The 24,566-nt window shown below is 42.7% G+C and overlaps 1 protein-coding gene and 1 long non-coding RNA gene across 5 annotated transcripts in view; one reads left to right on the forward strand and one right to left on the reverse strand.

The window, feature by feature from the left end:
- LOC141374801 (uncharacterized) overlaps positions 1-8,491 on the forward strand; it is a 16,547-nt gene extending 8,056 nt beyond the window's left edge. The window contains exons 2-3 of the long non-coding RNA XR_012381925.1: positions 6,501-6,577; positions 7,755-8,491. This is a non-coding gene — a long non-coding RNA (uncharacterized lncRNA). The remainder of the gene's footprint in view (positions 1-6,500; positions 6,578-7,754) is intronic.
- RCAN2 (regulator of calcineurin 2) overlaps positions 1-24,566 on the reverse strand; it is a 413,249-nt gene that overhangs the window by 20,670 nt on the left and 368,013 nt on the right. For all 4 annotated transcript variants that reach the window (XM_073905045.1, XM_073905044.1, XM_025890722.2 and 1 more), the window contains 2 exons: positions 5,563-5,736; positions 1,243-1,414 (listed from right to left, as the gene is read on the reverse strand). In XM_073905045.1, the coding sequence (XP_073761146.1) occupies positions 1,243-1,414; positions 5,563-5,736 (346 nt within the window). The remainder of the gene's footprint in view (positions 1-1,242; positions 1,415-5,562; positions 5,737-24,566) is intronic.

The following is a 24,566-nucleotide window of genomic DNA, read 5'->3' on the forward strand; positions in this document are numbered from 1 at the left end:
GGGAGTCTGCTTCTCCCTCTGACCCTCTTCCCTCTCGTGCTCTCTATCTCTCATTCTCTCTCTCTCAAATAAATAAATAAAATTAAAAAAAAAAAGAAAAGAAAGAAAAAAAAAAGCCCCTTGACATAAGTGACCCCATTTCATTTCACCTATCACAATACTTGGAAGTATTTTTCCAGCGAGCTGGCAATGTCTACTGAAAGTGAGGATGATATCACTTCTAGGTACCAACATAAAGAAATTTCGGATCAGTGCATAGGAGATATGTACAAGGATGTTAACTGTAGCTTTGATTAGAATGGCGAGAAACTGGGGCGCTTGGGTGGCTCAGTCGTTAAGCGTCTGCCTTCGGCTCAGGTCGTGATCCCAGGGTCCTGGGATCGAGCCCCACATCGGGCTCCCTGCTCTGCGGGGAAGCCTGCTTCTCCCTCTCCTACTCCCCCTGCTTGTGTTCCCTCTCTCGCTATCTCTCTGTCAAATAAATAAAAAATCTTAAAAAAAAAAAAAAAAGAATGGCGAGAAACTGGAAACAGTCTAAATGTCCAACTCAGGAAACTGGATGAATGAAGTGTGATGGTGTGTGTGTGTGTGTATATGTGTGTGTGTGTGTGTGTGTATGTATTTATTTGTCCAGTGGAATACTATACTGCCCTGAAAATGAGAGAATCTGAGCCACATATACCAACATTGGAAGAAAGGGACCATAAGATTTTTTCTTAAGGTAAAGGCCACTATGACCAGCTTCTCAGAGACCAAGAGGCTTCACCTTGGCAGGACGACTGTCTTGTTTCAGAGGGTTCTCCTGGGCTTTCCTATGGCAGCAATAAAAGAACGTTGCACAGCATAGAAGCCTCATGCCAGCTCGTAGAGCTTATTTTGCCTATTCTGAGAAAACCAGAATACACTGGAATATACCAAATATACCAAAATTCCTTATGGTATAGAGAAGAATCCCGTAAGAATTAGGTAGCTCTTTCCAATTGTAAAGTATCTGCGTTGCAATGCAGAAGCTGCACGGACAGACATTTTAGTCCCCGTTCCCGAATTGCTGTTAAACAGGGACAAAGTCCAGTGCTGGTTCTTTCTCTCTCATCCATCAGCCCTCTCGCTGTCCACACACAGCAATAAACCCATTAGAAATGCACATGTTCCCATGAGCCCCGGATTTCAAGGCTGTTAATCCCATTTGGCTTTTCTAGGTTGCCGACGATGTTTATTTTCCAAAGGGGTCACAGAGCATACCTGGTCCTAGTTTGGCCACAGCATAGAGGAGGTCGTAGTTGAGCACTGGCGTGGCGTCGCTGATGGGCTGCCAGCCAACGGGAGGAGATGCCGGGGGTGAGATGAGGAATTGTTTGGCGGGCTGCGGTGGGGCCAAATGCAGCTTGTCACCGTCCGTCTCTGGAGTCTGAACCTTTCAAACAGAGGAGAAACAAGACACAGGATTCATTAGGGTCTCAGATGGGCCGTGTTGGGACCTGAAGATGCAGAATCTCATTTTCAGCCTGTGACAAAAGAACCAGTGAAGGAGGCTATGAAAATAATCACTGCTTACCATCCACCAGATGCTCAGTTATCCTATCTCATCCTTAAAACTGTGGATCTCGACTTGTAGCGTGCATGGTGATTATCTGGACAGCTTCCAAAAGCAGAGCGGAGCCCCACTCCTGGAGCGTCTGATTCAGCAGAGCTGGGGTGGGGCCCGGGAATCTGCATTGTGAGCAAGTACCCACATGAGGGTGAGGCTGTTGGTCCCCAGACTCCTTGCTCCCTTTCTTTCCTCTCTCTCTCTCATTCTTTTGGGGGTAATCTTCACATCATAGGAAATGAAGCATTCTATCGGAAACAATCAGTGGCATGGAGGACACACCCAGTGTGGTGCAATCACCACTTCTGCCTAGAGGCAAAGCATCTGTATTGCCCCAAAGGAAACCCTGTGCTCATTCAACAGTTACTACCATGTTTGCCTCTAGTCAGACCCTGGCAACCACCAATCTGCTTTCTGTCTCTATGATTTGCCTGTTCTGGACATTTCCCAGAAACGGAATCAGAATATGTGACCGTTTCGTGTCTAGCTTCTTTTCCTTCGCATATTTACGGGGTTCATCCATGTCAGAGCACACACCGGTACTTCAGCCCTTTTCATGGTTTTGTAACATTCCAATGAGTGATGGGCCATGATTTGTTTATCTGTTCATCTAATGATGCACATTTGGCTTGTTTCTACCTTTTGGCTAGTGTGCATAGTACCACCATGAATATATGTGTACAGGTATTTTTTTGAGGTGTAATTTTTTTAAGGGATTCTTTTTTTAAGTTTTTTCTGACAGAGAGAGACACAGTGAGAGAGGGAACACAAGCAGGGGGAGTGGGAGAGGAAGAAGCAGGCTCCCCACGGAGCAGGGAGCCCCGTACCTGAGCTGAAGGCAGACGCTTAACGACTGAACCACCCAGGCGCCCTTTGAGATCTATTTTCAAGTCTTTTAGATATATACCTAGGAGTGGGTATTTGCTGGGTCAGATGGTAACTTTCTGTTTGTAAGGAAACAAGTGGGGTTTCAGTAGATAAAAACTGAGGTTTTTACACAGTTACTAGAAGCATGGGATTCAAACATGCGTCTGAGACCAAAGTCTAAATTCTTCTTTTTTAGATTTAATTTAATTGTGATAAGAACATTTAACAAGAGATCTGCCCTCTTTTTTCTTTAAAGGATTTTATTTATTTACTTGAGAAAGAGAGAGCACGCACAAGCAGGGGGGAGGGGCAGGAAGAAGCAGGTTCCCCGCTGAGCAGGGGGCTCCATCCCAGGACCCCCGGGATCATGACCTGAGCTGAAGGCAGGCACTTAACTGACTAAGCCACCCAGGCGCCCCCAAAGATCTACCCTCTTAACAAATGTTTAAGTCTACAGTATATTATTGTTGACTGTAGGTACAGTGTTGTACAGTAGATCTCTAAAGTATATTCATCTTCTTTAATTGAAATTTTATACCTGTTGATTAGTAACTCATCATTTTCTCCTCTTCCTAGTCCCTGGCAACTACCATTCTACTCTTTGGTTCTATGAATTTTAGGATTTTAGATCCCTCAAATAAGTGGAATCATGCAATATTTGTCTTTCTGTGGCCAGCTTATTTCACTTAGCCTCATGTCCTCAAGGTTTATCCATATTGCAGAATGTCCATACTGTCCAAAGCAATCTACAGATTTAATACAACCCTTACCAAAATCCCAATGGCTTTTTTTTACAGAAATGGTAAAAAACAATTCTAAAATTCATATAGAACCACAAAAGTCCATAAATAGCCAAATAAATCTTGAGAAAGAAGATCACACTTCCTGATTTAAAAATATATTACAAAGCTAGAGTAAGCAAGATAGTATGGTACTGGCATTAAGACAGACATATAGACCAATGGACATATAGAATAGAGAGCTCAGAAATGAATCCACACATATAGGGTCAAGTGACCTTCAACAAGGGTGCTAAAAGTACACAATGAGGAAAAGATAGTCTCTTCAACAAATGGTGTTGGGAAAACTGGATATGCACATACAAAAGAATGAAACTGAAACCTTCTCTTACACCATATACAAAAATTAACTCAAAATGGGTTAAAGACTCAAAACATAAGACCTGAAACTTCAAAAATCCTAGAAGAAAATATAGTGGAAAGCTTCATAACACTGGCCTTGATAATGTTTTCATAGATATGACACCAAAAGCACAAGCAGGACTACAACAAACCAAGTCTTCTGCACAGCAAAAGAAATATCAACAAAGTGAAAAGGCAATCTGCGAATGGGAGAAAATATTTATAAATCATATAGAGGATAGGTTAATCTCCTTATCCATATATAGGATAAAGAGTTAAGGAACTCCTTAACTCCAAGAAAAAAAATCCCCAAAACAACAAAAAAAAAACCCCCCAAATTAAACCTAATAACTCAGTTAAAAAATGATCTAAAGACTCAAATAGACATTTCTCCAAAGAAGATACATAAATGGCCAACAGGTATATGAAAAAATATTTAGGCCACCAAGCACCAGGAAAATGCAAATCAAAACCACAGTGAGATATAACCTCACACCTGTCAGGATGGGTATTATCAAAATCCAATAAATAAATAAAAGACAACAAGTGTTGGCAAGGATGTGGAAAAATTGGAACGCTTGTATACTGTTGGTGGGAATGCATAATGATGCAGCCACTATAGAAAACAAAATGGAGGTTCCTCCAAAAAATAAAAGAGAACCACCATCTGAGCAATTCCACTTCTGGGTATTAATCCAAAATAATTGAAATCAGGCTTCTGAAGAAATATTAACACTCTTGTGTTCACTGCAGCACTATTCATAATAATGTGGGAATGACATAAATGTCCATCGACAAATGAATGGGTAAAGAGAATGTGGCATCTACATACAATGGAATACTAATCAGCCTTAAAAAGAAGCAAAGTCTATGTTTTTTCACTGTGCCATCTTTGTAGAGTTCAAAGATGGGAACAATGCTTACTGACCCACAAGAGATGAATCAAGATATCTGATGATGAAGGGAAGACACTGATGGAACTAATATTAGGACACTGATTTTCTTTTTTTTTTTTTTTAAGATTTTATTTATTTATTTGTCAGAGACAGAGAGAGCAAGCACAAGCAGGGAGCCTGATATGGGACTCAATCCCAGGACCCTGCGGCTCATGATCTGAGCCAAAGGCAGAGGCTTAATCGACTGAGCCCCCAGGCACCCCTAGGACATTGATTTTCTATTGCTGTGGACTTTGTGAGTCTTGCCAAGAAGTGCCCATCCCCTTTTGGAAAGCTAGTATTTCTGGATGAAATAAAACACAAAACTGATTTCCATCTGTTTGTCATGCTTTCTCATGAATAGGAGTCATTGGAAAGGTATACAGTCCACTAAAACTAGGATATAACTGAAATTTTATCACAACCCTGCTAGGAAGTTTAAGAGTAGTTGTGAATAGACCATTCTTACTACAACCACCAGCTGGTGTTTACTGTGCATTTACCAAATGCCAGGCACTTGAACACACAATAGTTCATTTAATCCTCCCAGCAATAGTCTGGGGTTTGTATCATCCTGCTCCTTTTACAGGTGAGGAAACTGAGGCCCACGGAAAGTATGCAACTTGCCCAGGTGAGAGCTCAGGCTGTCAGCCTGCTTTCTAAACCTCTGTGATGTCCCTGCCTGGGAATCTATGGTGTAGGTTTATTTCTCCATGAACTAATTATAGACTACAAACCAGCCTGAAAGTAGAAAGGGCTCCATTTACATTTTTTAAAAAGCAAAAGATAATAGGGGTGCCTGGATGGCTCAGTCGTTAGGTGCCTGCCTTCGGCTCAGGTCATGATCCTGGGGTCCTGGGATCGAGCCCCACGTCAGGCTCCCTGCTCCGCGGGAGGCCTGCTTCCCCTCTCCCACTCCCCCTGCTTGTGTTCCCTCTCTCGCTGTGTTTCTCTCTGTCAAATAAATAAATAAATAAAATCTTTAAAAAAAAAAAAAGCAAAAGATAGTGTAGAGCAAGAATTACCTTACCTGTGCAAAGTAGAGTTTTAATTTTTTCCCTCTGAACTGGGTTTCATGAAGCTCTATCCTGGCTCGGGCTGCAGATTTGGGATTGCTGAAGTTTATTCGGACACGTCTGAAACTCTTAAACAGCTGGAACGTCACGCAGTCATCGTAAGTCCGAAACAGACCCTCAAATTTTTCCTGATTAAGAAAAAAAAAACAGAGGAAAATCCATTGGTCATGTATCTTGCACGATGCCTGATCTGACACAAATTAAGTAAGTAACTAAGTAAATAAATAGGCTGTTCTCAACATAAAACAGAACTAATTGTGCAGGACTGTTGAATCACAGATCTGTACCTCTGAAACAAATAATGCAATATATATTAAGAAAAAAAAAAGAAGAAGATAGCAGGAGGGGAAGAATGAAGGGGAGTAAATCGGAGGGGGAGATGAACCATGAGACAATGGACTCTGAAAAACAAACTGAGGGTTTTAGAGGGGAGAGGGGTGGGGGGATGGGTTAGCCTGGTGTTGGGTATTAAAGAGGGCACGTTCTGGGTGGAACACTGGGTGCTATGCACAAACAATAAATCATGGAACACTACATCACAAACTCATGATGTAATGCATGGTGATTAACATAACAATAATAAAAAATTTAAAGGAAAAAAACAGAACACTAGTAATGTATTTTTTTAATTTAAAATCAATTAATTAACGTATAGTGTATTATTAGTTTCAGATGTAGAGGTCAGATGTAGAGGTCAGGTGCATACACACTCAGTGCTCATTCCATCCCGTGCCCTCCTTATTGCCCATCACCCACTTACCCCCCCCAGCCACCTCCCCTCTAGCAACCCTCAGTTTGTTTCCTATAGTTAAGAGTCTCTTATGGTTTGTCTCCCCTTCTGATTTCGTCTTAGTAATGTCTTTTTTTTTTTCATCTGTTGGTCTGTTACCAGGTGTTAAACATGCTTGTGGATTCAGTGGAAGGATTCATAACCTGCGTCCTGAGATCTGTAGAAGAGCAGCCAACGAGGTTTGAAATGCATAAAAAACCTGAAAATTATGCAAAGTGTTGAATAAGTTTCTGTGTGTATGTATTTTTTTTTTCTGGGGAGAGGGATCATAGTTGTCAGAAGATTCTCAGAGAAGTCCGTTATTGCTGAAATATTAGAGCTATCGAGTAAAGTATGTGATAGATATTATTAGCGATTATCAATCTTGGTGGCGCTAGTTCAATGGTGCCATTTGATTAGTCCTGGTTCATGAAATGTGTGCAGAAGGCAAAAAAAGCGCTTAAGAATTTTTTTATCTCTTTCTCTGAAGATGCCATATATTCCAGATGGTATACCATTTGGAAGCAGGATTCTCTTCAGTCTGGGTCCCTGAGTGGCCTCTGTGGAGCAGAAATATCTTTCACCCAACCTATAGTTGACTTTGCCTTGGCAAAGAAAAAAAAAAACCCAAAACCAAAAAACAACAAACAAACCTCTATTGCATTAAATCACTGAGATCTGGAGATTATGTTATTCCCACAGCATAACCAAACCTATTACAGTACAAGGCAATCATTTAAAAATTTTGATTCGGTACAATTTCAGTTCAACCAAACAAACCTCTATTAAATGCTCACTTTACATAAGGCATGGTCTCTAGGCTTTAGGAGGATACAGAGATGAGTATCATTATGTTCTGACTCTCAGTGGTCTAACAACCTATTGGGAGAGGCAGACACAAACACACATAAGAGAATGCCCATAAGACTGGGGAAAGGCATAAAAGGAGAAGTAGAGAATTAAATATATACACACACACACACACATATATAAAACATATATAAATATATATTCATATATTTTTTAAAAATATGAATTTATATGTAAATATAAAATAAAAAATATATATTTATATAGATATGAACACCATCTGTCTGGTTCCTTTTAGCTTTAAAAAAGTTCTTGTTCTAAGTAACAAAACCAGTGCCTGTTAAATTACTCTATGTTCTCAGTGGAGAAAATTGCTACCAAGTGAATAACTTCTCTTTAAACCAACAAACCCCGATTCTTTTATTTCTACAATGAAAGGTGTATCACAAATGTGAGTATAAGTGGGAACGAAGATGCACCAAGGAGCTGCAAGAGTCACTGAATTTTGATTTGTCAGGGACCTAAGCGATATTAACCTTTTCCTTCCTCACCTCTATCATTTTACAGATCAGGGTCCTGAAGTCTGAAGAGACAAGGACCCATCATGGTCACATGGGCAGTTAGTGGCAGAGCTCCCACAAGGCCAAAGTCCTTGTGACCCTGACTATGGAGATGCTTTCCACTCTGTAAAGAATTAACACTGCTGGACTGAGACAAAGAGAGAAGTGCTGTAGCAGGAGTCAGAGAGGCGGAGCAATAAACTGACCCAAGGCTCGGGTGTGACCACATCTAGCAGAATCAGCAACGTGATGGGGGGCTGGGACATCACTGACCCCACCCAGATGTTACAGAAGGCCTCCTTGTCTGTTGGGCACTCAGATGAACATGTCTTAGACCCTGAAGACCATGGCCTGTGACCCTTCCAAATGCTTGGCCCATTTTTGAGATTCCCCGGGTATGCCTGTAGTTCTTCCCATTTTTGACTCCTGTTTCTTTCTCTTTATACCCCCTCTACCCAGTCCAGAAACACAAATGATACATTCAGAGCAAGGTTTTTTTTTTTTTTTTTTTAAGTTTCATGACATTCCTGGAGATTTGAGGGGTTCTTTCTCCCCTTTTCTTATTCTTAGTCCCCTTTCCCTCTCAAGAACAAAACAAGAATCTTTCCTTGTCTGTTCCTTGGGCAGTTTTTCCTTCATCTCTCAAGCCTTGGGATCAGACAACCCCTGGGCCTGGGACCTCCACCACCACTCCAAGAGGGCTCATTAAGGAATTATTTCCCAACAATGTTGTGTTTTCCTGAATAGGAGTCCTGGTAAATACAATGTTTTTTGGTTCCTCACAATGACAGTATTCTCAGCTGGTCATATCACAGTTGATGATTTCATTAATTTGGGGAATTTTCAGGAATGAAGGGATTAAAAGCTCATTTCTATAGAGAAATATTCATATTTCTTAGGACAATATTCTTGGGTCTTTGTAGCTCTATATTTTTCCACTGCCAGTTTCACTTCCCCACCCCGTCCCCAGGGCCTGAGCGTGGGCATGGAGACCAGCCTTGGAGGGGAGGTGTTCTTTTCCTTTGACTCTAATCCCTTGTTTGCATTTTATATTTCTTCTTTATGCCTCACATCTCAGTCGTTCAGAGCTGTTTGGCCTCAAGAGCTTGGATAAGGGGAAAAAAAAAAATCACGGAGTCCTGACTTTGGGCTTAGGGGAGGGCTGACAATGAATGGCCTATGTGCCCACTCCTTGGGAGGCTTTGGCAGATGTCAATAACTGAATGCAATTGTTTTCTCCGCTGATCCTCAAAAGAGGGCCCCAGGCAGCTACTGCATCAAGCTAGAGTTGGCAAGTGACAAGAATCTCTCTGATATCCCTTGTTTGGGGCTTAGGCTGATAATCAAAAGAGGTCTTTCACCAAACCTGGGGTGCAGCCCAGAGCTCAGGGGCCAGGGTTTTCACAAACTCTACAGTGATCATCATCATCGCCATCGACTGACATTTTCTTGGTCTGTCCTCTCTGCACAAGTCTTTTGGGAACTTGTAGTGGCAGGGGGCACAGCTGGCCAAGAATTGGGGATTCATCGGCCACCTCTATTTTCTTCCATTAGTGACATGATAAACATTTCATTGGCAGAGGCAACAGAACACGAGACGAAATTGGTTAGAGGCAGGTGCAGCACAGTGACCTACCCTTAGGCAACACAGCGTCCTGAACAGAGCCAGCCACAGGGGTCTCTCAGCGGCCTGTACAGCAAATCTACGCTTCCGATGTTCAGGTTGCCCCCAGACACACAGTGATACTTTGCTGTCTTCTGGCTGCCTGTTTCCTCTAGTCTGGTACCCTACAAACCCAATAAAATTCCTCATTTCCTCAACAGTTAGTTCTCTTTGTAACCACTGGTTTGAATAAAGTTCCATAGCAGTGATCTCAAATTCTGGTCTCCAGACCTCGCTACACACTTAAAAATTATGAAGAATCCTAAAGAATTTTTGTTTAGGTGGGATCCATCTACCAGTGTTTATTGTACTAGAAACTTTAAAAAATATACATTTATAAATATATATAAAGTAACAATAATGAGCCCATTCTATGTTAAAATAATGTTTTTATGAAAAATTACTGTTTTCCAAAACAAGAGAGAGTTTAGTGAGATCGGCATCTTTTACATTTCTGCAAATCTCTTCAGTTTCTGATTTAATAGAAGAGACCTGAAATCTCCCATTTGTTTCTATGTTCAGTCTGTTACACTATGCTGTTTTGTCTGAAGGGTGTGACTCAAAGCTGGCCTCACCCAAATATAGGGTGGGAAAAGGGAGGAGTAACTTAATAGCCTTTCAAATATTCTTTGAAATTCCTTGTGAATAGCCTTTCTTGATACTTCATCAAAACTCGACAAGTGGCAGTTTCTTAAAGTATATTACAATGTTATATCTGAAGCTATATTCAAGTAACATTTTTATTTGATTATATTAAAATCTATTTATCTATTTTGCACCTTTAATGGGTTTTTTCACCCATGCACAATTCTGAAATGGTGTACGTTGGTCACTTGAAAAATTGTGGTTCTTTGAGTTATGCAGATTTTCCAAATGTTGACATGTTTCATTACACAGTATAAAAAAATCACATTCATTAATATTATCACCTATATTATTAAAAAGTCCTTAGAAATTGGAAAGCTGTCAGATTCATGTTGTTCCAAAATTCTACTTTTAGCTTGAAAGTGCTTTCCTTTTTTTTTTTTTTTTTAAAGATTTTATTTATTTGTCAGAGAGAGAGAGAGCACAAGCAGGGGGAGTGGCAGGCAGAGGGAGAAGCAGGCTCCCCACTGAGCAAGGAGCCCGATGCGGGACTTGATCCCAGGACCCTGGGATCATGACCTGAGCTGAAGGCAGACACTTAACCAACTGAGCCACCCAGGAATCCCTCTTTCCTAATCATTGGAGACAAACACTGCCAGTTATTTTCCTTGGAGTAACATGGCCATTCATTCATTTTTGGGACAATGTCTGCCAAATACCTAAGTCTGCATAACTACAGTTTGTTTGTTAGTTGTTCTTTCAAGTAAAAATGATGTTCCATGAGAAAAGTAAATGTCTAGTTCAGCTTAGAACAGCCTCCAATGTTTCCTCAAGTCAAATATTGTATTTTGGGATGCTGCAGAAGTATACTTTTATGTGTTCTTCCCATTTTGTTATTCAGATTATTAAAAAGGTATATGCTCAAGGATACAGAGTTAATAAAATTAATAAATTTTATGGCTTCCTCAGGGCCATTAATTTTTCTTTCTTACTTTCTTTTTCCTTTTTTTTTTTTTTTTTTTTTTGTTAAGCTGTGAGTGTGTGGCTGTGAGGAATACAAGTAATACTGGTATAGTTTCCTGTGCCTGCATTGACTCAGACCCAAGTACCAGCAGTTTTAACCACCAGTGCTTTTGCACCATGGATGGAAATGTCAACACAGCTGAAGAGGAAAAGAGTGTCTTAGTCTTATTATGGAAATGGTTTTGACCTCATGGAGAATGATCTTGGGAATTTGTAGGAGTCTATAGACCATCCTTGGAGAACTGTGGTACCATAACATCTCCGAGAAAGTCAGGATTTAGTTGGCTTGGGCTGAAGACAAGAGGTCTAGTGAGACTCTTAAGGATCTAACATAATGGAAATCAAAGAAGAGCTATCACTCGAGAAAGAGTGGTGATCATCACTGAATGCTGCAGGGATGATGAAGAGAATGAAGATGGTCTTGGCCAGTGGGAGACCACTGGTGATCCTCCTGAGAGCTACTTGAACAGATGTGGAGGTGAAATACGGATTATTATGGATTGAGGGGTGAATGGAGGGGAAAAGGTGGAGAAAGATAGCCTGGCAACAAGAAAGAGGGAGCTGGGGTGATAAATACACGGGAAGTCAGATCACAAGATTTTTAGTGGTGCGGAGAGACACTGGTTGACGAGATGAAACTATGATTAAGGAAAGAGAGGAGACAGGAGAGAGAGGGAGTAGTGCGTGGTGGGGACAAGAAGAGGAGGCTTTAGAAAGACTCGTAGGCATTTCATCCTGTGAGAGAGGAGCTGATAGGTCAGGATGGAGGCGTCTGGAAATGGAACAAGTAAAACTGAATGGCTTTCTCATCTCAGGGAAGTGGGAGGTAAAGGGAGACTGAGGGCTTGAGGAGCTAGAGGTAAGGAGAGAAAATGTGGATGAGTCAAAGAACAGTGTAATGGGTTGAATTATGTCCCCCCCCAAAGGCTATGCTGAAGTCCCCAGTACCTCAGAATATGACCTCATCAGGAAACAACGTCGCTGAAGATGTAACTTGTTAAGAGGGCGTCATACTGGAGTGGAGCCCCTAATCCAAGAGGCCTGTTGTCCTCATAGGAAGGCAGCCATGGGAAGACAGAGAGACACAAGGAAAGTGTCATGTGAAGACAGAGGATCGAAGTGATGGTTCTGTAAGTCAAGGCAGGCCAAAGATTGCCGGCAGACTGCAACTACCACTAGCTAAGAAGAGATGAAGAAAGAGTCCTCTACTGGTGTCAGAGGGAGCACAGCCCACTGACACCTTGATTTTGGTGTTCTAGCCTCCAGAACGGTGAGGTAATAAATTGCTGTGACTTTAGACACTCTGTTTGTGGTAGTTTGTGGGAGCAGCCCTAGGACGCTAATGCAGGCAGTTATGCAGTACTAAGGGACCAAATCAAACTCAGAATCAGATGGTTTTAATAGAGCCAGTCAATGCAGTTCTGCCATTTTTCCCCAGGTGAGTGCTAAGGGGATACCGGCTCATTCCAGAGTGGCTTGTGCAAGACAGGTGTGTATATACGACATATATGGGGGGGAGTGGAACACAACGGGGGGGGGTAACTTGGTCTCAGACATGAACATTTTTTAAATTCCCTAACTTTGAATGTATTTGCTTTTCTTGAGCAGTCTGGAAATTGTGGAGACCCGAATGGATGGACTGCTACAAATGAAAGTGTGCATTGCTTTACTTGGAGAAGCTCATTGCAGTTTTCCTTTAATCTTCTTCATCTCTGTTATTATTTGTTCATTTGTGTATTATTTATGCTGCACATTCTTTTTTTTTTTTTTTTTTGACAGAGAGCTAGAGCATGAGCACAAGCAGGGCGAGCGGAAGGCAGAGGGAGAAGCTGACTCCTCGCTGAGCAGGGAGCCAGACTTGGGACTCGATCCCAGGACCCTGGGATCATGACCTGAGCAGAAGGCAGATGCTTAACTGGCTGAGCCACCCAGACACCCCGTGCCCCACATTTTTAAAAAGATTCAAACATGGCTTATGAAGATATATAAGAACAAAATAAAATAGAAACTGAGTATAGAAATAAAAGAGGAAAACAAGGGTAGAAATGTAAATTGGAGCCAAGAAGGTCTAGTTATTCTTTTCACATGAGGAGTCTACGTTATGAAAGATTTACGATAACAGCCCTTCTGACAGGACGCCTTCCTGAAAACCGGAAAAGCTTCTCATGGGGTCTTCAACATGGGCCATGCGTGGGCCAACATTTTGCTTCTAATCTTTCTCAAAGCTAACACGATACGGCATTCCTCACCAGAGATACAATCCTCTCAGGGTCCTGAGGGTAAACACGAGCCTGGACTTAAAACCAGGCAGGTGGATCTGTCCAGAGTCTTCACCAAGAAGCTCCAGTGATGTGAAGAACACTGTCCTCAGAAATTACGCAGGTGAACCATTATAGTTTCCAAACAAAATGGAAGCGACTGGGATGCCTGGGTGGCTCAGTTCGTTAAGCGTCTGCCTTCAGCTCAGATCACGATCCCAGGGTCCTGGGATCGAGTCCTGCATCCGGCTCCTTGCTCAGCGGGGAGCCTGCTTCTCCCTCTCCCTCCGCCTCTCTCCCTGCTTGCGCTCTCTCTCTCTCTCTCTCTCTCCCTCCCTGACAAGTGAATAAATAAAATCTTTTTAAAAAATGGAAGCGACCGTTGTTTTGTAAACTTAGGAAGACTTAGGAAGTGCTCAATGTATTCTACTCGATTGGCTGTTACAAAACCCCAAGGTATTTTGTAGAAAGAATATTAGAATACTAAAATATTGCCTTCCGTTTAACTCCAAACCAGACTGGCTGCACATAAACAATTTTGTTATGTCACTGAATGCTCACTTTTCTGGACAGACTGTCTGAGGGAGAGTTGAGATTGTTATTGTCTTTGAATAACACATGAATCATCTGGAAGTTAATGACCTCCACAAAGTCACTCGACTACCAGGTTAGCAAAACCAGAACCAGTAAGCTCAAGTCGTTTAGATGACGTAAGTGTCACTGAGAACACGCAGACAAGTGAGCAGTCTGAAAAATGAGAGTAAGAAAGCCAGCCTTGTCAGTGTGAAGGAAGAGTGCTATCCTTGAAGATCCCACTGCTAGGGAAGCCCGATGCTGCCTTCATCCGCATTCCAAACAATGCTGTATGCCTTTATGTATGCTTCAATTTTCTCACTTACGATCCCTTTGGGTATAAATTATCTTAAGAAGAAATTCAGCTTCTCTCAAAATCACGGGGCTCTCATCGGGCAGATAATACCTCCCAGAACTTGCTGAGGAATGAGACAATTCATTTCGGTTTATCACCTCTCAATGGGTTCCACTGACAAGTCCTGCGCAAATCCCATGTTTAGGGATCATACTGGATTTTGCAGGCCGCTCGGGAGGGCCTCCTATCAGAAGGACTGCTGTTGATAATCTGCCATAATGCAGACCGCTTCAGTGAAAGGGACAGTAGGAGTGCAGAGGGGGATTTGTACATCTGGATTTTTAACCTGTCAGGATTTCTCAGGCCAGACAGATTGGTATGAAATCATGCTTTGTTTCTTTTGTGGTCCTGATGTTAACCAAATAGAAAATCACGATGAAAAGGAGGTTCTCACCCCTTCTTCACTGATAAAAGAAGTGGACAGACCTCGTGTCACGTGACTGCTTTGGGAGAAGAGAATTAGCTGGTACAGGCACAAAAGCCTTTCTCCCTTCTCAGCGGAGTCCTTGTGAGAGACAAAGATCTAAAACTCAGCTCCAAACTCTAAAAGGACCCACTTTGCCCTAAAACCTCATCCGCTGCTTCTCCCAGCAGAGTGCTTCTCAGGGTCTGCGTCCCAGTCTGTCCGTTCATTCCCACCCTCAAAGCCCACGGTGGCTGGGTAACATTTCTATGCGAGAGCTCACGTTCACTCCGTTCCAGTGAAGGAAGTCTCCATTTCCCTGATTTCACTGTGCTGCCACCCACACATTCAGAACTGGAAAGACAACCCCCCCAAAACTCCTCTAAGCCAAGAAAATGTGCAGGGGCTACAAACTGGAATGATCCTTGAATGGGGGTCAACTTCAACTCTGTGGAGCTTAAAGTTTTGATGATGTGGGACACCCTCTTTGGGCAAAAAAATGCAAAGGAGGTACCAAAATGGAGTATTTTTTAATGAGGACAAAAAATTCATAAGAAATAGGTTTTGTAAATTTTACAAAAAAAATATATGACCCTGTGAAACACATTGTCAGGGCCCTGCTAGGGCCTGGGTATAGGCTCATGCAAAGAAGACCTTAAAGCTGAAACTTCACTCAATTTCCAGGAAATATGCCTAAGAGAATGACAAGAATATTGTGCCATCACAAAGGAGTCTGGAGTCCAGGTGTACAAGATGGCTAAAACAACTATGCTGCTGGTATCACTCTCAGCTGATGAGGACCCTCTCCTTCGACGTCTGCATCGCCAGAATGAAAGCCAAGAAACTCGAATCTGGAGAGTTTCAGTACGTGGGTCACAGACATGGCTGAGGCTGTCCCTGCCACACACACCAGAACCCATTTTGTAAATACCTACGATGGAGGCCAGAGGAGCCAATAAGCTGGATGCTTGGAACCTGTCCCAGCAACCGTTCAATAAAGGATGACGAGTGCTTGATGATGACTCAGATAGAAACCTCCCAGAGGCACTGTCTGTGTGCCTAGGACCTTGGCTGGGTCTAACTCTGTGCAGCAAATGCCCACTCTCTGGGCGAGTGAGACCCTTATAGCACCTGAACCCAGGGCTGGTTCTGGTGGGTCACCCTGCCCCTACCAAGAGTGCCCAGGGGGGTATGGATCCTCTCTGTACCAAGCAAGATACCATCTGTGGATGCCTACATGCTCCCTGCCTGCCGCAGGATGCTTGTAAGCATCCCAAGGGGTCTCTGAATACCTAGGGAAGAGCGGAAGGGGGCAGTCCCACATGTATTAGGGGTGGGGAGGGGGTAAACGAAGCAAACTCCAGACCTCTGAGAGAGTAATTTGAGCACAGATCTCTGTTACATGCTGCAAACTGGACATATCTGCATGCTTTTAAATACAAAGGAAGATCTAATGACCCTTTTATAGCTGCCCCATTTCAGTGCACAGTATCAAAAAAAAAAAGGCTGCCTTGGGTCAGGGCATTTCCTGAGGGCGAATGACAGCTTTATCCTTCTCTGGGCCATCAACTCCTCTTCTTTGGTCATTAATCTGCAAGAGCGCCTATGGCTGTCCCCAGCCCTGACTAGATACAAGCTCTAATTGTGCATGTGTAATTGATGAAATGCACAGCGTCCTTTATAGCTTGTAAGACCAGGAATTGCATTTTAAATTCATTTAGATATCGTTTTATCTATTCGATAAAGCATAAAGCCATGTTACTAGCACAGACTCTAGAGCCACACTCCCTAGTTAAAATCCTGAACCCAGGATTTGTGCAACCTTGAGCAATTGACTGATCTATTTAACACCTCAGCTTCCATCTCTGTAAAATGGGACTAGAAGAATAACAGCCTCTATGTTATAGGGCTTTCCCGAATATCAAGTGAATTAGTCTATTTTAATCACTTAGGAAGGCACTAAGCACAGGTGTGTGTGTAAGCTGGTACTGTTACATATACCAGATTGGAAGAAGAACAATGTTTTGAAGAAAAACAATTCACATGTCTATATTTGGCCTGCTAGCCCTAAATGCGCAAATCTCCCTATATCCAGATCAAGATCTATACTTACTACCCGTATCTAATCCTTACAGACTGTAAGGAGCAATTATAGGAATGCCCAGAGTAATATTTCATATAAAGTTAGGACTAATTATACTAGTATGATTTTACTGATGTCATTATCTACTCAAGTCACTGAGTCCAAATTAACCACCATGATTTCTTTCTTGGATGCTAAGCTTTAAAAGTTTTCTCTCCAAAAACAGCATGGTAAAGTCAATAATTCTAAGGAGGTATCAAAAGGGTAATCGGTGTCAACTCTTCCCTTTGGAGATCCCGTGCCATCAGCAGGGGCCGGGCCTCAGAGAGATAGTAAGCCCATGACAAAGGCGTCACCACCAGAAGCGTTTGAAGTTCAGATACATAAGAGATTCATGAAGCCCCTTGCACCTGGCTCCTTTTGCCTCTGTAACACACTTCAACTATCTTTTAGACAAGCCCATCTCCAGAACTCTATTCCCCACCTTCAACTGTTCCCTGAACATTTCCTTAGAGATATCCAATAGGTACCGTAAACTTAATAGCTCCAAAGCCGAATTCTCTGCTGGGGCCTCTAAATCTGCTACCCCTTTCTCTCCACGAATGGCCTCCACCTACCCAACTCTCAAGCCTGGAAGCTGTGGGTCACCTGGTCTTTTCCCTCTCCCTCCTCCTCACATCCTGCCCACATCCCTCCCACATCCTACCACTTAACAAGCCCCGTGTTCTTCCAACCCTTCACCCTTCCACCAAGTCTCGGCTATTAACGGCACCAGGTCTCTCTAGACTCAACTCCGAAAGTGCGCCTCAAGAGAGGTCTTTCTAAAAGACAACATCCTGATTATACAGTTCCTCTATAAAATCCTTCAATCGCTTCACATGGCTTTTAGAATATAGCTTGGCTTAGCACTGAAGGCCCTTTATAAAACGGCCATCACTCACCCCATGAAGCTTATATTCTACCCCTTTCCTAACCCATCTCCTGTACGCCAGCCAAACTCCCACTCACAACCTCCCAAGGCAGGCGATTCTGTATCTCCAGGCCCTCTCTCACTTGCTCCTTCTTCTGCCAGTGACACCCTTTTCCTTTGGGGAACTTTTACCCTCATATTCCTTTTGTCTAGTTTTATTGAAATATACTTGGCCCATTTAACCTGGCACAATTCAAAGGTGTCCAACATAATGACGTGAGATATGTATAGACTGGGAAATGAAAGATCACCATAATACATTTAGTTAAAATAGATCACCTCAACCAGTTACCAAGTTCTTTTCTTGTGAGGAGAATTTTTAAGATCTACTCCCTTAGCAACTTTCAAATATACAATATACAGTGTTGTTAACTACCATCATTGTGCCGTACATTACACCCTATCAGGTAACTTCTGACGGTTTCTCGAGCTCTAGCTAAGGTGTTGTTTCTGAGAAATCCCTCCCGAATCCCGCGGAGGTTAAGACATTCTTCCACTGTGCCCCTAACAACACAGTGATCTAGTTAGTGAAGGTAACTGCTTCCTCCCTAACTAGAAACTTCAAGGGCAGAAATGGTGTCATTTTTACCCTTGTTGTCCTTTTCACATGCATGCATTACTGAGTGCCAACTGTGTACCATGCAGGACCCCTGCGCTATGGGAAGGACTCTCTTGGTAATGAAATGAACAAGGCAATGTGGAGAGAACAGACCTCCCTCCTCCCCCATGCTTTTTGGTGTATCTTCTCTTTTCTTCCAAGTCACCCTTCAATAAAATCAATAAATGTGTACTAAACACATGGGCGAAGATCCTCCGTACTATAATAGGGAAGCCAACATGAAATTGTCCCCACCTCTTCCCTGAAGTCTTTCTTGACCACTTCCCTTGACATACCCTCTCTCCCTTTGGGGTTAGCCTCCACTTTGATTATTTCACACACTCAGAATCCCCTTTCAGAATAATGAGTCGTCAAAGTATGTCTGTATGTGTGTGCGCGTGCATGCGCATGGTCAAGAAAGACTTCAGGGAGAAATGGTATATGACAGACGGATGGAATACTGATGTGTGGAAAATGAGTGGTGGGGGGGGGGACTTTTGAAGAAGCTTTTTGTTCCAGGCAGGACAGCAGTCATGATCAAAGCATTTATATATTCCTAGGAATCTGATGTCACCTCTAAGTCAGGGCATATCGGGGGACTGAGAAAAAAGAGAACAAAAAGAATAGTTGATCCTAAGCTGTATTTCCTCAGGCCTGGCCTTGCGGCACACTCATAACTGTTATTAAATACTTACAGAATTGTGGAAAATGTGACAAAAATGAGATTTGAGATTTTATTATTTTAAGAGTCAGCTCTTGCGTGTTTCTTACAGCATTTATTTCCTTGGCGATATGCTCCACTGACTGCATCTTATTTGAATTCTAAACTATGGGTCGTGCGCCGGCTGATGCACACGGGACAAAGTGCTCACCGGCTCAGAGACCAATTTTGGAAATGACCCCTTTCCTGAATGCCACACCGTGTTGTAACCGAAAGAGGTAGGAAATGCACCTCTGAAAACAAATAGTGTTCTGTCTTCCCCGGATTGAAGTGAAGCCTCTGTTTTAATAACAGGCAGTCAATAATTGATGAGGACATTTTTAGTGTGTTTAATGCTAAATTAAAGGGCTAAATCCTAAATATGTTCCATATCGCATCCTTCTGAAGATAGGCAATTTAAAACTTAATCCATTCATTTGACCATTTGGCTTAGGATCAAAGTAAGCTTTTCAAAGGCAGCCTGGTATCCCTAACTTATTCGAAATTCAAATGGCATTTGCATTCTTTTGAGATGCACATATGAGCAACTTTTTATGACTCAATCTTTAAATCTAGAAAGAAAATGTAGTTTGCTATGCTCCTAATGGTCCTCTTCACTGTTCTTTTTCCTCCTCTCATTTATGCTTTTTCTTGTTTATTTAGCTTCTTTTCTCTCTGTTCTTTATGTAATTACATAAAAAGAATACTTGTTAATGACAAAACCTTATATAAAATTAAATCCCTCATGTTCAAATTCCTTGAGATTTGAGCCTGAAATGATTGTTTCAATCTGTTACAAATTTGGGAGACAAGTTACCTGAATGAAAGCTTTCCAGATTGAAACATGACAGTCAACATCTGGCTGAAAGGGACCTACTAAAAACAACACCAACTCTGCAGCTGTAGCTCACAATGAGCATGATTTGGGACTGCACTTTTGCACAGTGATTAGATTCTCACCTGGACATTTATGAAACAGCTAACCCCTCTCTAAGCCCCTTACATGTGACAATACATTTCAATCTGACAATAAAGCTCATGAGGCAGATGAAGAAATGGGTTGAGAGCCTCAACATTTCCCTTATGTGGCCAGCCAGTCAGGGAGAGAATGCACACTTCATCCCAGATAGTTCAGTAGCTGGAGTTCTAGTCTTAACCTCTAGGCTACCCCACTGAGGGCAGAGAGAAGCTGGTTTGATATGACTTTATCATATCATCTAACCCAATGAGATGGATGCATCTTGTCTTCAGTCAACCTTGCTCATGCACACCTCACAGAGCAGCAGCAGGGTGAAGAATTCTGGCGTCTTCCTAGGAGAAATGGTTGGAGCCTGAAAAGAAGCTTCTCCTGTCGAAAGGATAGGAGCTTCACATTGGCATTTCAGACTAGAAGTAGCTGCAGATAGTATTATAGTAATGAAAGTATGTTTTTTTCCCCACAATACCCACGTGTGTGTGTGTGTGTGTGTGTGTGTGTGTGTGTGTGTGTGTTTTACACACAGAAGTTCAGGACTGTCAGACATAAGCCTGATTTAGGACCAAAATCATTGTCAGCCAAGAAGAGTGATTTGCCTAAACATTCCCTTCTTTCCCTGTGACAGAAAGTTTGGGGAGAAGCAGGCAAATGGGATGAAGCCAGTAATCTGTCGTCAGTGTCCACTAGAATGAGAATCACTATACCATGACTTGCCGGAGCCAGGACACTTTGAAGGGGGAGTGCCATTGATCATACTGCAACATCAGGACTGTTCAGGGCATGCTGGGCATGTGGTCATCAGCTGGCTGAGCCTCTGAACCAGTAATTCCGAAACTGTGGTCCCCAGAGCCCTAGGAAGACGTGACAGTCTTGCTGATGGGTACATCCTGTCTGGACGTGCCCGCCTGCTCTGCTGTTCATAGCAGCAAGGCATGCACATATTAGAGACTTTTCCTTCTACTAAGGGCTACTTATTTGTAATCGAATGAGACAGTGACAGAATAAATTTTTAAGGATTACGGAAATTATCGCCTTCTCACCAACACTTAACAGACCTCGCTAAGTGCAGGCAGGGTTCTAAGTGCTGTATGTCATCCTGAGAGTACAACCTATAGACCACAGACCAGCAGCGGCAGCCCCAGGGAGTTTGTTAAGTAAGCAATATCTCAGTCCCATAAACCCCCGAGACCCACTGATTCAGAATCTGCATTTCCACAAGATCCCCAGATGATCACCATCCCATTTACGTTTGAGTAGCATCAGACTGGAAGACATGGGTTGGACAATTTGAGGCATACGAGCTTCCCAACTCAGAGAACACACTGATCTATGGAACTGTGCTACTGGAAATTATTAGTGCTGTCCTTGGAGATGAGCGGTTTTCAATTTTTTGCACTTATCAATACATTTGTAGAGTTCTGGTGAGCGATGACACCCGTTGATTGCTTTGCTCGTACCATCACTACATTGTTTTTACTTTATTATCTTGTTCTTTGCAAGTTCTTTGTTTTCACTGGTTCTTTTCCCACTACAAAGAAGGAGCCCATCGGGTAGGTGGGGCACTGTGTGGGAGGTTCCCATGAACAAGTAAAGAGGAGAACCTGAAAAGATTTCCAAATAGTACAAGCTTGGGCCTCAGTTGATCAATAACGTGAACTGCAATCTGCCTTGAAAATCTTCAGAATAGTTTATTTCTGCTGCGTGTCACTTAATCAAGGTACATTTGAGACTAAGCAGTATTTACATAAGAACGATACCAACCTTAGCTTTGCAACATGAATGTAAGCATCAGACCTCCTTATCTCACTCAGTTTCTTTTAATTTAAATTCAATTAGCCAACATATAGTGCATCATTCATTTCAGATGTAGTGTTCAATAATTCATCAGTTGTGTGTAACACCCAGTGCTCATCACATCACGTGCCCTCCTTAACGCTCACTCAGTTTTAATGACTTTTCCCAAAGGTTCCCAGTGATCAAGTTTTCTCTGCAACATCACTTTCATCTCTATTCTTAGAAGGGACAGTAGAGGTGACCTGTTCCAACCCCTTTACTTGAAAACCGAAAGACGTAAAGCACAGAGCAGGAGGTAACACGCCCAAGGCCTCATCACTAGTCAGAGGCAAAACCGCACTTGAATTTGGGTCTTGAATGTACAGACACGATTTTTAAAATCAAGAAGACATTACAGCAATTTTAAAAAACAAGAATCTCCTCTGATATGTTTTGACCTTGTGAACGATGCAAGGCTTTGAATAAGCCAAAGATATTCAGCTGTGTAGTGCTGGAAATCATATATTCCCTAACAAACACAGGTCTGTGATAATTTTTTTTTTCAAGAAAGTCTCAAATACAAATTTCATCCCAATTTTCCCTATCAAAAAGCCAAGGCCAAAAAGAGGAGAAGTGATTTGTTAAAGGGTAAAGGCACGCAACAATAATATGTCAACTGATCAATTTTACTTAAATTTATCAGAAAAAAAGACTTAAAGAAAGATAAGAAATTGCTGGCTTTCAGAAAAAGGTTCCTTCAACGCAAGGAATAGCAGCCTCCCAAAGGAGTCTTCTGAACTTTTAAAGAAAAGGTCTTAAGAAAAATGGGTTTGTTCCAGGTATAACACCTAAGTCCCCCGTCTCATGAAAATCAGAAGATAATGCTGATGTCTCAGTCAAAATTTAAAACCTCTATTTTTTAATTAAAAAAAGAACCCGAGTCTACTTAAAAAAAAATTACAGCCAAGAGCAAATAGAACCAAAAGCACTAGCAGGAAAGAAATAGCGGCATGGGGAAGTAACCACAAGTTGGACACATAATAGCCTTAGGTAAACTGACCAGAACTATTTGTGACACTCTTCATTGTCTTCCCTTTTAAATTTCTTGACATGTGGGGGTTTGGAATTGTCCTTTCGGAAACCATTATTTGTTTCACTTCATCAAGGGCACGCATTTTCGCTTGTTTCATCACGGAATCACATCTCTCTCATTTTTCCTTCCTAGAATTTCTAAATGCCTTTCTGTTTTTATTTGAGAGAAGAGAGATAAGCTTTTATTCCATTAGTAACACCGTGAAATTGTACGTCCAGGTCCTAATGATGCAATTTGTTTTATATCAGTGGATTCTTGAAGTGTCTCACCACAGAACCCCAGCAATGCTGAGGCCCAGATCCCACCGGTTCAATTTTAGGCCAGTTGTACATCAGTCATGACAAGACTCCTTTTTATCTCAGTCTTGGGTTATGTCTACCATTTTATGTATCTCCTATCTTTCTCTTTCTTGAATTAATATTTTCTGTTACATGGGAAAACGGCTTTGAGGAGACGGCCTCCCCCACAAAGGTGACAGTGAGTGGACATTCCGAGCCACCGCACTAACATATATGTACATATTCTGCCATCGCATTAGACTGACGGTCCCCACAAAGACCTTAGCAAATCCTGTGGTGTCTCTGGTTCAGCGCCTTACATCCCTTAGGCCAGTCACTGGATGAAAACTCTCCCTCCAGAAGGACGATGACCATGCTGAGGTGGCCCCCACACCCCCCCGGGGCTGAGGGCTGTTCTCTTCAGCTGAGAACCTGCCACTGCCAATGCTTCCGAGACTGGGGCATGCATGCCTCACGCCTCCCTGCGTGCTGGGAGGACCTGGAGGACTCTGAGGGCGCGCGGCGGGAGGGGGGATGTACTGACAGGCTGCCGAATGCAGACGCTAGGAGGAGTCCGCTGAGTACAGGAACCCAGGGCTAGCCAACCAGGGTGGCCTGATTCTGGGATGGGGGCCAAGCCTGCAGCTCTGTCTCAGTGTCATTCTGAAAGTGATTTTACTCAGATTCCCTCAGGTTCTGCTCTTTCTCCTGCATCCCCAACACTCTTTAAGAAACCTCAAAGGCTGACTCCCCACTTTATTTCGTGATTGTTTGCCCACAGGGTTCAGCCTGGGAGCAAATACTGAGGCTGCGAGCGTGAATGTAGAGAGGCCCCGCCGTGGCTGCCCTGTGGAACCCGGGCCACTCCGCCTGGTTGGCCAGAGCGATGCTCAGAGCACTGGGTGCTCCTCTGGGGCCTGAGAGAACAGGGGCCATCGCTGGGGCAGCCTGCTCCTGCCCAGGGGCTCCCACCTGGGGGCTGTCTTCCGGGACTTCTGATCTGCTCACATGGCACTCGCTCCGATTTCCAATGCCACGGCTTGCGGCTGCTTCTTGTTAAGTTCGTTCCTGCCATCTCAGAGACGTTTTAGTAGAGAGAGCAGTTAAACACTTTATTATTATTATTATTATTATGTTACGTTAATCACCATACATTACATCATTACTTTTTGATGTAGTGTTCCATGATTCATTGTTTGTGCATAACACCCAGTGCTCCACACAGAACGTGCCCTCCTTAATACCCATCACCGGGCTAACCCATCCCCCCAACCTCCCCCCCTCTGAATGAACCACATGGAATTGCATTTTATGGAGTTTAAAAACCATCGAATATTGGCCATTTCACATGGCTCAATCTAACAAACCCTGAGTCCACGGGGCCTAAAATAAACCAGATAAACCAAGGAATACCTTCATAACTCTCTTTAAGGAAATAACACGAATCATCAACTTTTAAAAAAGGGTATCTTTTTTTTTTTTTTTTTT

The sequence above is a fragment of the Callorhinus ursinus genome, unplaced genomic scaffold (genome assembly GCF_003265705.2).
Source record: "Callorhinus ursinus isolate GAN/ISIS: 27379988/994484 unplaced genomic scaffold, GSC_fseal_2.0 scaffold22, whole genome shotgun sequence".
Classification (NCBI taxonomy): domain Eukaryota; kingdom Metazoa; phylum Chordata; class Mammalia; order Carnivora; family Otariidae; genus Callorhinus; species Callorhinus ursinus.